Source organism: Panicum virgatum, chromosome 3N (assembly GCF_016808335.1).
Source record: "Panicum virgatum strain AP13 chromosome 3N, P.virgatum_v5, whole genome shotgun sequence".
Classification (NCBI taxonomy): Eukaryota; Viridiplantae; Streptophyta; class Magnoliopsida; order Poales; family Poaceae; genus Panicum; species Panicum virgatum.
In genome coordinates, this window is record NC_053147.1 from 2,225,452 (window position 1) to 2,240,447 (window position 14,996).

General features: G+C 48.6%; 1 protein-coding gene across 1 annotated transcript in view; it reads right to left on the reverse strand.

The window, feature by feature from the left end:
- Window positions 1-12,705, reverse strand: part of LOC120666927 (NDR1/HIN1-like protein 10) — a 28,838-nt gene extending 16,133 nt beyond the window's left edge. Inside the window, exon 1 of the mRNA XM_039946917.1 lies at window positions 12,585-12,705. Within this exon, the coding sequence (XP_039802851.1) occupies window positions 12,585-12,705 (121 nt within the window). The remainder of the gene's footprint in view (window positions 1-12,584) is intronic.
- Between the last annotated feature and the right edge of the window lie 2,291 nt (window positions 12,706-14,996).

Sequence of the window (14,996 nt, forward strand, 5' to 3'; positions counted from 1 at the left end):
AGCTTCGGATGTCCCCTTCTTCAAGCTATTGAGGAGGTCCGGTCCATTCTCTTGGACCGAAGAGGCTGAACAAGCCTTACAGGAGCTGAAGCAGCATCTCACCTCACTGCCAGTATTGGTGGCTCCAGAGCCCGGTGAGACGTTGTTTCTGTATCTTGCTATGTCTGCAGAGGCTGTCAGCATGGTGCTGGTTGCCGAGAGGATGGAGCAAGCTCGCCAGGGGGACACCAGGGTCTCCCCGGCGAAAGATGGTGAGCCGGACCCCGGACATGGGGGCCCGTCAGCCTCACCTCTATCTGAAGGTCCAGACCCCAGACAAAGGGGTCCGGAGGAGCCTCGTCCCAGTGGGAACCCAGAACCGCTGGGGGCCCAAGGACCTGACGTGGTGGAGAAAGGCGAGCCGGGCCCAGGCGCCAGGGTCCGGACCGTCCAGAAGCCGGTCTACTACGTCAGTGAAGTTCTCCATAAGTCGAAGGCCAGGTATCTTGAGACGCATAAGCTTATCTATGCCATACTTATTGCGTCCAGGAAACTGCGCCATTACTTTCAGGCACACCGAGTTGTCGTGGTGACCTCTTACCCGCTAAGATACATCCTTATTGGGCCCACCTGTCGGGATCCAACGCCTGTGTACGCGTCCTCCTTGCGCTATAAAAGGGGGACGCCCGCTAGAGAATGACTCAGGTCTCAAAAGGGGCTTAGAGGCAGAGGATAGACTCATCCACAAACTCAAAGCAATAGAACTCTCAGTGGACGTAGGGTATTACGCTCCGGCGGCCCGAACCACTCTAAATCCTCGTGTGTTCTTGCTTCATGAGTAGATCTGAGGAATAGCTTGCACTTTTCCGAATAACCACCCTCCGGGATTAGGCGGGTGCACTACGGCACCCGGCTGTGGCCCTCTTTCTAGAGCCACGACAATACCCGGTTCATAACTAGAAAGCTTCTCTGGTCCTTCACTAACAGGGGTTAAAAGTCCTGAAATCCAAAATACCAAAATAGGAATAAGGCTTGTTATTATTAAAAATGTCCAAAAAATATCATATTCGTGAAGCAGAAACATAAATGTACTCCCATTAATGTGGAATAGTCAGAACTGAATTAATCAATTCAAGTTGACATGACATTGTCAATTTATCCAGAACTTCTCTCTTTTCCTCGGTGAAACAAGACTACGCTCAAACTAAAGGCAAAAATTGGCTTACTTTAGCCTTTGTTTCTTTTGTAACATGTCTCTCCTTAAGGATTCATCCAATGGAATCCCCATTCCTTTTTTTTATTTCTCTTCTATTTAGATATGATATAGACCTAATTCTTATACAAAGAAAACTCTTTCGCTTCACATTGTCTCGCTTTCTCTAAAATCTTTAGAAAAAAGAATTGCTCCACCCTTTATTTAATGATAGTCAGAGACTATTAAATAAAAAAGAAACTACTTACTACTAAATTAGATTAGAACCTAATTAAAATAGGATAACTAATTCACCATTTCAGCCCAAAATAGAGAATGCCCACCTTCCTGGTTCGATCATCTCTCTCTATCCCCCACCCCCTTCCGACATGGCACGTGGGCCCAAACTCTTTTAGCCCAGTTCTAAAATCCAGCAGCAATCTGTTATCGCCATAAATTAACAAGGGTTAATTTATGGGCCGAAAGCAAGATGGGCTTAAAGCAGAAGATTAAGGAAGGCTTGTAAATCAGCTCCTGCGTGAGCATATGGGCCACATTGGCCGTGTATCCTTAGATTTAGTTCAAGATTAGAGATAGAGTCCAATCGGGACAAGATTAGTTTAGATTGTTTCCCAAGTCTCCGGACTATAAATATGTATCCTTTGTTATTCATAAAGAGAGCGTCATCACGACTCGCAAACAACAACTCTCGGCGCATCGCCACCCCTAATCCTAGGATTTCAACCAAGTAAGTGCCATGCTTCTTGCGATCAGGGCAGTATTGTTCTTGCTTTTACCTTGGTATTACTCGTACTGAAGCGTTTTTGATGGCGAGTAGTACTAGTTATCATGATGTTCGTAGCATGGCTTTTAGTAGATCTTTTGTGCCTTGTTGTTTATCATCTGCGAATATCATGTTGTCTCTGTGTAGTCACGTTTCAATCTCTCGCTAGTTCTTATCACATAGAACTAGTCGCACAGGGACAACACCCTGCTTCTTTCATGTTTAGTAGATCCGATCTGTTATGGTTTGCTCTTATCTTAAGAGTTGGCATAATATCTGCTGGGTTAGGCCTTGCAAACAGATTGGATGATCCGGTGGCGTAGTAGATGCTTTTTCTTAGCCTTGATAGGGATTGTTCCGGGAATCGGCTCTTGCTAGTTCTTAGGCCTCTGTTTTAGGTTGTGGTTTAGTTGTCTGTTACGTTCGCTAGGACCAGTCACGTGTAGGATGTTCCGATCTAGCAGTGAGGCTGTTACCATCGTGGGTTAAGATTAGTTGGACTTGATTGAAGCAGTTTTATAGTGATTTGCTCTATTTATCATATCCGGATACAATCAGATCCTGTCTGACACCGGGACTCGATCGGCTCTTCAAAGCCGATGCAAGAGTCGTCCCGGGGAGCCGACCACGGCTCGGACTTACGTTTACACGTGTCTTTGTATGCAGGAAACTGTTCGGGGGCACGTCTACACCCTCCTGATCGGGTATAGGTCAGGTGGCACGCCCGTCGTTGCTCGCTGGTGGGTTTCGGTAGACAACACATTCTGGCACGCCCAGTGGGACGCTCGGCAACAACATCCACCGCAATGATGACCGGAGCTCAAGATCAAGGACCCGCTCCCAAGCCCGTCACATATGATGAGCTTCCTCCTGAACCCAAGAAGAAGTATGATGAGATCAAAGCTCTGCTGGAAGCCGATCTCATCGGCTCTTTTGAGAGGACTCGCAACCATGGCATCAAGTGGAAGGGGTTCTCACCAGAAGGCGCTCTGGACAATGTAGATCTGTCTGTACCATCTGAAGAACGCACCAGAGACCTGCGTCAGGAGATGAACTACATGGTGGCCCATGCGCTTCATCGGCACTCTCAGAGCTTGATGAACGAACTCGAGCGCATGGCGCATCGCGTCATCCAGGAGATAATCAAGAACCAGTACTCTCCATCCGGGCCAATCCTGGGGAGTCATACAGAGGAAGCTGCAATGCATTCTAGGCCACAACTGCCGTTCTCGTTTGCAGCTCCCAGACCACACAGCTCGCCGATCTACGTCGTGCACAAGATCGGCGGTGATCCTGGAGAAGGCCAGTTCCTCACCGAGCCACCTAAGGAGATTCCGCACGGCTACACGTGCGCCTACATCCCTAACAGCGTCAGTCCAGCACGCTCGGTGCAGATGGTGAACCCAGGAGCTCCTAGAGCAGATGCAGAAAAACAAGCGTGGCTGGCAAAGTACGCTACTGGGCCGAGTGCTGAGCCATCGGCCCCAGGAGTTCTCAGTGTGGAGCAGGTCAGTGCAATACTCAGAGACCAGTTCGGCATCCTGCCCAAGAGGAAAGCGATCGGCTATTCCAAGCCGTATCCAAGTGATTATGACTTGATCCCACTGCCACCCAAGTATCGGCTTCCTGAGTTCACCAAGTTCAACGGGTCAGAAGGAGCCAGCTCCATCGAGCATGTGAGCCGATACTTAACGCAGCTTCGGATGATCTCAGTATTGGATCCATTGAGGGTCCGGTTCTTTGGCCAATCCCTGACAGGCCCAGCTTTTGAATGTTATGCATCACTGGCTCCGGATTCGATCCGGACTTGGAGGCAGCTTGAAGATCAATTCCATACCCAGTACCACTCGGAAGCTGCAGAAGCCGGAATTTCCGACCTCGCCCAAGTCAGGCAGAAGCGAGGAGAGACCGTGTCAGAGTACATACAGCGCTTCAGGGAGGTCAAGAACCGATGCTACTCGTCACGCATCACAGAGAAGGAGGCAGTCGATCTGGCTGTCCTGGGACTCGCTAATCCGATCAAGGATGCGGCTTTCCAGTTGGAGTTCACATCTTTGGCTCACCGGGTGCAGAAGCTTACAGCGTACGAGCATTACCATCCTGAGCTGTACCAGGACAAGTTCAAGCGCCATGTAAACATGGCACAAGCTGAGGAATCTGACGACTCTGGCGAAGAGCAAGAAGTAGCCGTGGCAGAGTGGACCCGGGGGGCAAATCATGTCCCATGCAAGTGGATCAAGCAGCAGGGGCTTGTGAAGGGCTTCGACTTCGATGTAACCAAAACAGAGCAGATATTCGACCTGCTCCTCAAAGAAAAACAGCTGAAGCTCCCAGAGAACCACAAGCTACCGACGCCACAAGAGCTGCAGGGGAGGCTGTACTGCAAATGGCACCACTCGTTCACTCATGCCACGGGTGAATGCAAGGAGCTGCATCGACAGATCCAATCGGCTATCGAACAAGGCCGATTGATCCTGGCTCAACACACCATGAAGGTTGACACGAAGCCCTTCCCACCGGTTAACGTTGTGGAGCTGTCAGATTTCGGATCCGAAGGCCAGGATCTAGCATTCCAGATCAACGTGGTGGGACCTGTGCACCGCCATAACAAGCAGAGGAGAGAGGCCGCTTCTGGCAAACGGCCGCAAGATGAACGTGAGTTGGAACAGCAGCATGTGACTGAAGAGCAAGTACGTCACATCCGCAATCAGCTTCCAGCTTCTAATCGGCTTCTGGAGAAATACCAGTACCAGTATCAGCTACGCCGTCGATACAAATCGGAGGAAGACGAGTACGAGCACCGCTCAGGAAGGACACCGGGCAGGCGCCAGGCTACACGCGACCACTGGCATTGCCCGTTCTTCAGGTACTGTTGGAATTCCGGCATGAGCCGATTACCTACTATAGATGATTGCTTGGAGTGCAGGCCTCGAGGGCATCAACAAGACAAGACATCGGTGTTCCGGCGTTTGGGGCCCAGAACACGTCAGGACGACCATGTGGGGCGCCCATCCGGAGGTGGTTCAGAGCTAGAGGAAGAAGATAGGTACCATCGCCCACGGTGGTGTCCTGACGGGCTCAATCGGTCGCAGAAGCGCAGAATACAGCGCTTGCGCAACCTCGAAGACGCAGAAGCAAAGTATCTTGACGTGCTGAGGAAAGCGCGTCCGGATCTCGCGGAGCAAGTTAGGCGACCACAGAGGGAAGAGAGGCCCCCCCCCCGAGGATGGAGTGGCGCCCCAAGCAGACAAAAGCCGATGAAAAGCCATCGGCTGACGTGAACATGGTGTTCGTGCTCCCGTTGGAGTTTCGAGCACCCCAACAGGAGGAATTGGCCGTCGCGCAGCTGGATCTCAGCCCACGGCCAATCATTTTTGAGAAGCCCAAGGAGAAGAGCTACAAACACTTGAAGGGGTTATATCTCAAGGGCTTCATCAACGGCAAGCCTGTGAACAGGATGTTGGTCGACACTGGCGCTGCAGTCAACTTGATGCCGTACTCTGTGCTGCGCCGACTGGGTCGTTCTTCTGCTGATCTGATCAAGACCAATGTGATGCTCAATGACTTCAACGGACAACCATCAGAAGCAATGGGGGTTCTTAATGTGGAACTGACAGTGGGCCGCAAGACCGTACCGACATCGTTCTTCATCGTTAACAGCAAGAGTACATACACGGTGCTGCTTGGAAGGGACTGGATTCAGGCCAACTGTTGTATCCCCTCCACAATGCATCAGTACCTCGTCCAATGGGACGGCGATGAAGTAGAAGTGGTCCCTGCAGACGATTCCAGCGAAGTCTCCGTCACGGATATGCATGCTTGGGACGCAGAAGGACAAGAGCCGATCTCAGGGATTGCCCTTGAAGACTGTGATCCGATCGAGGCGACAAAAAACAGATTGAGGCTGGTCTTATCCACTGACCTCACAGAGTAAATGCATCCTGGCATGCCACGGGATGTAATAGAAATAGAGAGGCCGATCCCGGCGATCGGCCCCAAAAAATAGGAAAATCCTGTTTGGGTTCGGAATTGTTACATCATGTACACACGATGGCCTGCTCTAGCAGTTGGCCACTCATCCACTATTTGATTTCGAATTATAATGGAAGTATAGAGGCAGCCAGCCCATGCGGTTGGCCAAATAATTTTTCTTGTCATCTCCCTGTGTTTGCCGCTGATATTGCAGACAATGAAGACTCGCCTGCGTTCGCGGCTGGTTTCTCAGGCGACGGCAAACTAGGATACGGGTTCACGTCAGCTGACGATTTGGAAGAAGTTGACATCGGTTCTGGGGATAAGCCACGGCCGACATTTGTCAGCAAAAAGTTGGATCCGGTTTTGCGTGAAGAGATGATTGCATTACTGAAAGAGTATCGGGACTGTTTTGCATGGGACTACACTGAAATGCCCGGTCTGGATAGAAGCATCGTCGAGCATCGGCTCCCGCTCAAGAAGGGGTTTCGGCCGTTTCAGCGACCAGCACGTCAGATGAAGGCCGAAGTCCTAGAAGAAGTTAAGAAAGAGGTGGAGAAGATGCTGGATGCTGGGTTCATCAGGCCGTGCCGGTATGCAGAATGGATCTCCAGTGTGGTGCCGGTACAAAAGAAAGATGGCCGATGGCGTGTCTACGTCGATTTTAGAGATCTCAACAGAGCAACTCCGAAGGATGAATACCCAATGCCTGTTGCAGAGACGTTGATCAATGCCGCTGCTGGCCACAAAATGATGAGTTTTATGGATGGCAACGCCGATTACAACTAGATCTTCATGGCCCCAGAGGACGTGAACAAGACTGCGTTCAGAGTACCAGGTGCAGTTGGCTTGTTTGAGTACTTGGTTATGACCTTCGGACTAAAAAATGCCGGTGCAACGTACCAACGTGCTATGAATTACATTTTTCACGATCTCATCGGCAAGCTGGTGGAGATTTATATTGATGACGTTGTTGTCAAGTCCAAGTCAACTGCGGAGCATTTAGAAGATCTGCGTCAAGTTATGGAGCGGACTCGAAGATTCGGGCTCAAAATGAACCCAAAGAAGTGTGCCTTCGGTGTATCGGCCGGTCAATTTCTGGGATTCCTCGTGCATGAACGGGGAATCGAGATCGGCCTAAAGAGTCAAGAGGCTGTGAAGACGATGAAGACACCTACTACGAAGAAAGAATTGCAGAAGCTCATCGGTAAAATCAATTTTGTCAGACAGTTTATCTCTAATCTGTCTGGGCGCATTGAGCCGTTCATGGGTCTAGTGAAGATCAAATCTGATGATGAGTTTCGCTGGGGGGTAGAACAACAGCAAGCTTTCGATGAAATCAAAGAATATTTGTCAAAGCCTCCAATGTTGGTTCCTCCTCAGCATGATAGGCCATTTTATATGTACCTATCCGTGGGTGACACTTCTATTGCTTCAGTGTTGGTTCAGAAGCATGACGGCCAGGAGAGGGTGGTTTTCTACCTCAGCAGACGCATGTTAGACGCCGAGACCAGGTACCCTGAAATCGAGAAGCTTTGCCTTTGCTTATACTTTACATGTACAAAACTTCGTCATATTTTGCTCTCGGCAGAAACAATTGTTATATGCAAATCAGATGTCATAAAGCACATGCTGTCGGCTCCTGTCCTGAAAGGCCGACTTGGAAAATGGATGTTTGCATTGTCAGAGTTTGATATCCGATACCAGCCTGCAAAAGCAGTCAAGGGACAAGCACTGGCGGATCTTGTTGCGGACAGGATCAGCACTGATATTGCTGCAGTATTTATTCATGCTTGGGCTATGTTCTTTGATGGATCGGCTTGTGATGATGGGTGCGGTGTGGGAATTCTGTTGGTCTCGCCTCGTGGGGCGACATATTCTTTTTCCATCAGAATGACTGCCTCATGCACCAATAATTTGGTGGAATATGAAGCCGTTCGCAAAGGGATGGAACTACTCCTTGAAGCTGGAGCAGAGGCGGTGGAAATTTTTGGGGACTCAAAATCGGTGATTTCTCAGCTCACGGAGGAATATAGATGTGAGAGCGAGGCTCTTTTCCCGATATGGATGCAGTGCCATGAGTTGATGTCACAATTTAGATACATCAATTTCCACTGGATACGCAGGACTCTGAACAATGAAGCCAATGATTTGGCACAGATGGCTTCCGGGTACAGGGAAGCAGCCGATGGAGTCGATGTGGAGGTTCAGTTTCTAGAACCCGGAGACTGGAGAGCCGATATCTTTAATTACTTGAAGGATTCGGCTCGGGGGGCACCTAGAAGGATAAGACTCAAGGCCATGAAGTATGTTTTGATAGGGGATGACATGTTCTACAGGACCTTGGAAGGACTACTGCTCAAATGTCTAGGGCCTTTAGAGTCAAATCGGCTCTTGCATGAGGTACACGAAGGAGCCTGCGGTACTCACCAATCGGCTCATAAAATGAAATGGCTGATTAGGCGATCGGGTTATTACTGGCCCACTATGCTTGAGGATTGTTTCAAATATTACAAGGGATGTCAAGCATGTCAGAAGTTTGGCAAAATTCAGATAGTGCCAGCATCAGTGATGAATCCTATCATCAAACCTTGGCCATTCAGAGGATGGGGCATGGACATGATTGGACAGATCAACCTGTCGTCTAGCAAGGGTCACCAATGGGTCTTAGCTGCCACATATTATTTCACAAAGTGGGTAGAGGCAGTGCCCATGAGTTCAGTAGCATCGAGAGATGTGATCAGCTTTGTCAAAGAACACATCATTCACAGGTTTGGGATCCCTCAGACCATTACGACCGATGGAGGATCGGTCTTTATATCAGAGGAGTTCAGAAAGTTTGCCGATGACATGGGGATTAAGCTGATCAAATCATCTCCGTATTATGCCCAAGCTAATGGACAAGCTGAAGCATCCAACCAGAGCCTTATCAAGCTCATAAAGAGAAAGATCGATGAATATCCTAGGCGCTGGCATGAGGTGTTATCAGAAGCTTTGTGGGCATATCGTATTTCATGTCATGGGTCTACCAAGATGTCGCCGTACTATCTAGTCTACGGCCAGGACGCTGTGCTACCATGGGAAATCACGGCTAGATCAAGGCGTGTTGAGTTTCAGAATGATCTATCTGCTGAACAGTATGCAGCCTTGATGAACGATAACGTGGAGGACCTGACAGAGCTAAGGCTTTGGTCGCTGGAAAAAATCAAAGAGAACAAAGCTAAAGTTGCCCGTGCATACAACAAGAAGGTCAAGCCTAAGGATTTTCGAGTTGGAGATCTGGATTGGGAGGCGGTATTGCCATTGGGAACTAAAGACAAAAAGTTTGGTAAATGGTCTCCAACTTGGCATGGGCCGTACAAGGTTGATCAGGTTTTGCCTGGGAACGCATACATGCTCGAGGAATTGGACGGTGTCAAGTTTCCTGTTGCTGTCAATGGTCAGCATCTCAAGAGGTATTTCCCGAGCATGTGGGAAGGCGAGTAATGAAAGCCGATGACGTCCATCTGGCTATATCACGACGGGCCAACACGTTGAGTTGTCCAGTAAAAAAAAAGAGAGTCATGAAAGGCCAACACGTTGAGTTGGCCAGTAAAAAAAAAGAAAAAGAAAAATCATGACAGGCCAACACTTTGAGTTGGCTAGTGAAAAATATGAAAAGCGAACAGCCGATGTGTGACCATCGACTTAAGATGTTTTAAAAGAACAGTTGCAAGTCTCAAATGAACAGGTGGTACTAATTCTCTCTTGAGCCTATCTACTGGTTCAGGAATTCCACTATGGCATGGATGGCTTCAGTACGGACGGCGTCTGCTCGTGCTACAATCGCTTCGTCATCCTTGTCATCGCCTGTGACTATCTGCCGACTCAAGGTGCTGATGTCTGCAAACTCTGCTTGTATCTGCTTGGCTATTTCTTGGGTTTCTTGCTTGGAGTTTGCGATGGAGGTTTCTTCGGCCTGGATGAGTTCTTTGGTGGCGCGGACCTTTTCTTCGAGTTCCGCCAGTTCTTTCTTCAGGAGGTTGAGTCGGTTCACGTTGGCAGACACGTCAGCTTTGATATCTAGAGTTGCCTTCTTCTGGTTGAGGGCCTTGCACTTTTGGGTAATGTCAGCTTTCAGAGAAGTTTGAGAGCGACGTGCTTCCATCCTTTGTTGTGCTTTACTGACTTCTATCCAAAAAAATGGGAGGTTGCTGGCCGACCAGAGCTTGATTTGCAATGGCTCTGGAAGTTGGGATTCTATTTGCTCGAAGATGTTCTTTATTTTGCTGGAATCGTCAACCAGAGCGGTGATTGGAGCGGATAGAAGATCCTTGATGAGTTGAAGCTGATGTGTCAAGTTAGCCGATTGCTGCAGAGATAATGTTTCTGCTCCAGGGACAATCAGACCCATTGATGCCGGGTCGAAGGAAAGCAAACCTGAAATGTCAAAGCTCTATGGACATCTTTGGAGTTAGAACAAGGTGCATTTATGAAGTTATCGGCTGGTTCAGAATTGGTTTTGTGATGTCACCTGTTCTGGAGAAGAAGTGTTGGTCGGTTCAGGAGCAATCGTCCCATCAGAGCTAGTATTAGCGTCAAGAGCATCGACTGTATCAGCTTGTTCTTCGTTTGTATCCATCAGTGCATCAGGAGTTGCAGCCGTCTCATGTTGATTCAGGCCTTCTGCATTGAAGGTTTCTCCAGCTGCATCCTGAAAATAGAATTACAGTCAACCAGAGTATATATGTCTGAAATAAAGAGGAAGTTCTTGAATGATGATTTACCTGGTTGGTGTTGGACTCTGATGGGCTCGGAGAAGTTGGTACTGGTTTCTTGATCACTCGCCTGGTGATCATCTTCCTTTTCTTGGTCAAGACTCGGGGGGCAACTACTGCAGAAGTTTATCTTCGTTTGAAAGCTGACTGAAGTAAGTCTGGCTGGACAGTCATTATCACTTTCTTCATTGGTGGTAATCCTTTGCAGAAAAGTACATCAGGAGCAGTTGGAAGAAGGTGAAACGGTTCCCCAGTACTGGTTATGGGTTCTAGGCCATCTTGTTGCTGCTAACAGGATGAGCAGGATTAGCCAAGAGAAAAGGATAGGGGACTTAGGAGGAATTAAATGCACAAATTCAGTACCTCTTCCTCGAGGATTACATATTCAGGATCGATTTGCTGCAGTCGAGGACCTAGAGCTTTTCTGAAGACATGAGTTCTCCACATGTTCCACCAAGTATCAAAGCCGATTGATGAAGAGATAAAGAACAGATCGGCTGGTATTGGGATGTGGAGGTCATCAAACATGCTGTAGCATCTTGAACTGGTGATACCATCGGGCAGATCGGCTCTGCTCTCCACCAAGTGGTGAATATGGAAGTGGGGAGGGACTTGTCCTAGACCAAGTTGCCGGGCTGCTACGACTCTCTGGTAAGATTCATAGCCTGGCTTGATAATTCTATTAGAAGTGCTGATGCCAACAGGAAGGAAGCTAGGTCGAATCATCAAAGAATACAGATGCCGAGTGCTGTCGTCATCGGCAAAGTTATCTAATCTAAAGGCAGTTGGGTTTTCGAAGGATTCAGATTCAGTAAATGGGAAATATAGGGGATTATCTAGTCCTTTGTAGAAGACTCTGAACCAGTTTGCTGCATCTGCTGAATTTAGTTTACTGCCAGGAAGACTGAATAAAGCTTGGCCATAGCTTGTGCATCTAATTGGTTTGCCACTCTCATCAGGGAAAGAGTTCTTGGTCAGGCCTTGGAAGTTGGGAATATGATGCTGGAAGTACAGCTGTGCCCATAACTGAATGAACCACCAAGGGCCTCCAGTTCTCAGTTTCTTGTGGTTGAGCAGATTGGATGTCATTAATGTAACACCCCTGGGTTAATCAAGGTGCTAATCGTGGGTTAACTCGCTAATTACGGACTTAAGTTCATCATTAGCGTTCCTCGAGATCGCGCGGTAAGAATTGATTTAGCCGTGTTCAACGATGTTTTTCTTGTTGACCCGAGCTCCAAATCAATTTTCGCCCAAAAGCAAAGTTGTAGACCTTCTATCCCTCTACAACTTTTATTTTGGCCAAATTTCATGTTCCCATATGAAGTTTGGAGTTTTGGGTGGTCAAACTTTGCTCAAAATCATTCAAACGAATTCAACTCCTTTACTGTGCTCTCGACGCCGTATGCGCGCGCCGACGGCAACAGCACCGGCGACGCCACGCGTCGGACGTCGGCGAACCTCGCCTGCCGTGCTCGCGCGTCGTCCTTATCTCCCCAAGAGCCGTGTCCGTTTTTCCTCCCCTTCTCCTTCCTCACGCGCGTGGGTTGAGACGAGCTCGAACAGAGCCATCGCCGGCCGCCGTGCCGACCACTCTCGCCGCTCCGCTTAGATTACTCGCACCCCAAGCCGATTTACCTCGCCCCGAAGCTCCACCAACCCTTCTCGAGCTCGATTGAGCCGCTCCCCGGCCAAATCGGCGCCCAGAACACCGCGGCCACCATTGTTGCCGCCCGAAGCTTCGCCCCTCCCGTCGAACTCCCTCTCCCGGTCCTCCTCAGCTCGATTCGAGTGCGCGGTGAGAATCCTCGCGACCTCCTCCTCCTCACTGACCTTTTCCCCCTCGGATTCCGCGGCCGCCACCTCTGGAACGACGCCGCGCCGCCGTGGCCACGCCAACCTCCGCTGCTCGCCGTCGCGGAGCGCCCCTGCGCGAGCTCGGGCGCCCCCGCCGCGCGCCTCGGGGCCGCAGGGCTCCCCTGGCTGCCGTGCTGCCCTGCCCCGCTGCCGCCTTGGCCCATCGCTGGCGAACCAAGCACGCCACGCCGCCGGCAATGGCCCTGGTGGCCATGGCGTGGCTGTGTTGCCCGTTTGCCACTGTAGTTCTGTCGTGTGAATTTTGTTTCATTTCATGTGAAGCTTGCAAAATACATAAAAAAAATAAGGAAAAATGCTAAAAATGCAAACTAAGTTTTGTTAGTTTACTTAAATCAATATCTTCAGAGGAAAAAATACCCATGCATGTTAAATGTCAGTTTTGCCCCTGTTAGATTTTGTTTTGTGCTTAAGCTTGTTTAATTTATTTCCTGCTGTTTTGTTGCCCTGAAAATTGTGAAACTTTGGCAGTAGCTTACTCTTTGAACGGGTAGTCCACTGAAAAATTTCCATGTGTAGAAGCTTTGTGTAGGTTGCAAATCTTTTATGCTCGATTTATTATGGCTTGGGGCAAAATAAATGTTTTCTTTTCGCAATAATTGTTAATAAATTTTTTTTTCTTCTTGCATGGCATCCTTTTTCATACGTGTAGACGTCACGAGCGAAGCCGTCTACGAGTTGGTCGCTGAGCCGATCCAGGAGCCGCAAGCAGGGGAACCACGAGCCGAAGCAGCCGTCGAGCCAGATCCAGAAGTCGCTAACCCCGCTGACTGGCAAGGCAAGCCCCGGTGCATAACCCTTAATTTCAGTATTCAATAATTGTTATATAATTATTGTGCAATTAAGTTCTAGGAGTTGATTGGAACCTTAGATGCATGATCCCTAGGTTTCCTCAGTCGCTCTACTAGTATACAGGTCGTTAGTACTGCAATGCTTAATTAGGATTCGGTAGAAGACGAGTGATTCCTGTCACTCGCGAGATATAGGTCTTGTTACTTATGAAAAAGTTGCTGGAGAATGGAATCTTTGAGAAAAAGAAAGAAAAATGGAGACCAGGCGGAGATGGATTGATTATGGATATGGAAGTTATGGAAAGTGAGCCTCCGCCTGTGTCGATTGGGGACCGTACCGTTGTTGGCACTATTGATCGAGGATTGAACAGTACTAACCGCATGCCGGGAGTAGGAGGTAGTCGAAACCGGTAAGCTCAGTACCATATGTGCACCGGTAGGCGGACTTGATACTGTCTTCACCAGTGGAGCTAGTATACAAACTCATGGCTGACCCTTCGTTGGTATCGGTGGGGCTAGCAGTCCCGGGTCGCAGGGCAGTTCGCCTATTCGGTGTGCATATGTGAAGGGTTGGTGTGTATAGCCCGACGGGGCATATACGTGCCGTGTTGGTTAGGTCTACCTTGCAAGGTTAAATCGAATCGATTCACCGTGACTCGCGGATATGAGAACCTTGATCTCTCTGTCACATCGTAGTAAATAATGGAATTGGCAATGAAAAGTTGAGAATATGAGTTATGGCTGTGGTGCTCTGAAAAGATAATGTGATCAACCATGTATGCTCTAGAGTACTAGGCAAACCTAAGTTATAACGGTCAACTCAATTGGCGCTAAAATATTGAAAGTAAGGATTCAGTGCTAGCTGCTTTTCAGCAAAATAACTCCAGAGCCAAAAAGCCTTTCATGTCTAGTTAATGGGCTAAGTATACCCATGGACGGGTAAGTCTTGCTGAGTATTAGAATACTCAGGCTTGTTGTTGCCATATCTTTTAGCAGGTTGCGTTCCAGAGGACTCCGAGGAGTTCTGCGCCTCGTGGATCGGTCAACCACTTCCTCCGGGTTGGTCGGTCGAGTGGGTCCCGTCTTCGCCGTGAAGTACGGGCAGGTGAGCCTCACATCAGTGGGCAAGATGTGAAGTTCGTCTTCTGTCGTCGACGTTATCTATCGTATTGTTTTAAAGCTTGTTTTTAACTCTAAATTGTTTTCCGCTGCGTTTGAACTCTGAGGTTTGAATTGTAAAACTGGCTTGTAAATGCTTTTATCGCTGGTAATCATCTGTGCTTGTCTTTTGGCGAGAGTTCCTGTGCAACCGATCCTGGTTACAGCAGGCGGTCTGAGTGTACTGGTTGAGTGCAGTAATTCTGGTCTGAGTTTAAGTGTTAATTATTGCACTTGATTGGTATTATTAGGACTGTCCTGTGACAGCTGGCATCAGAGCTAATTGCACTGGGGGGTGATTACTGGTGTACTTAATTGCGTTAAGTAAACTTTGTTTTGCAAAAATTTCGGATTTTTCGAAAAGTGAATGCTAGATGCGCTAAGGAATAGAGTCGATAGTTCGTATGCCCTAATTATGTTCTATAAGTTAGGTGGCATCTAAGTATCTATTTTTATTCCAGCACTTCCAGCATTTACTTCTCGTTAAA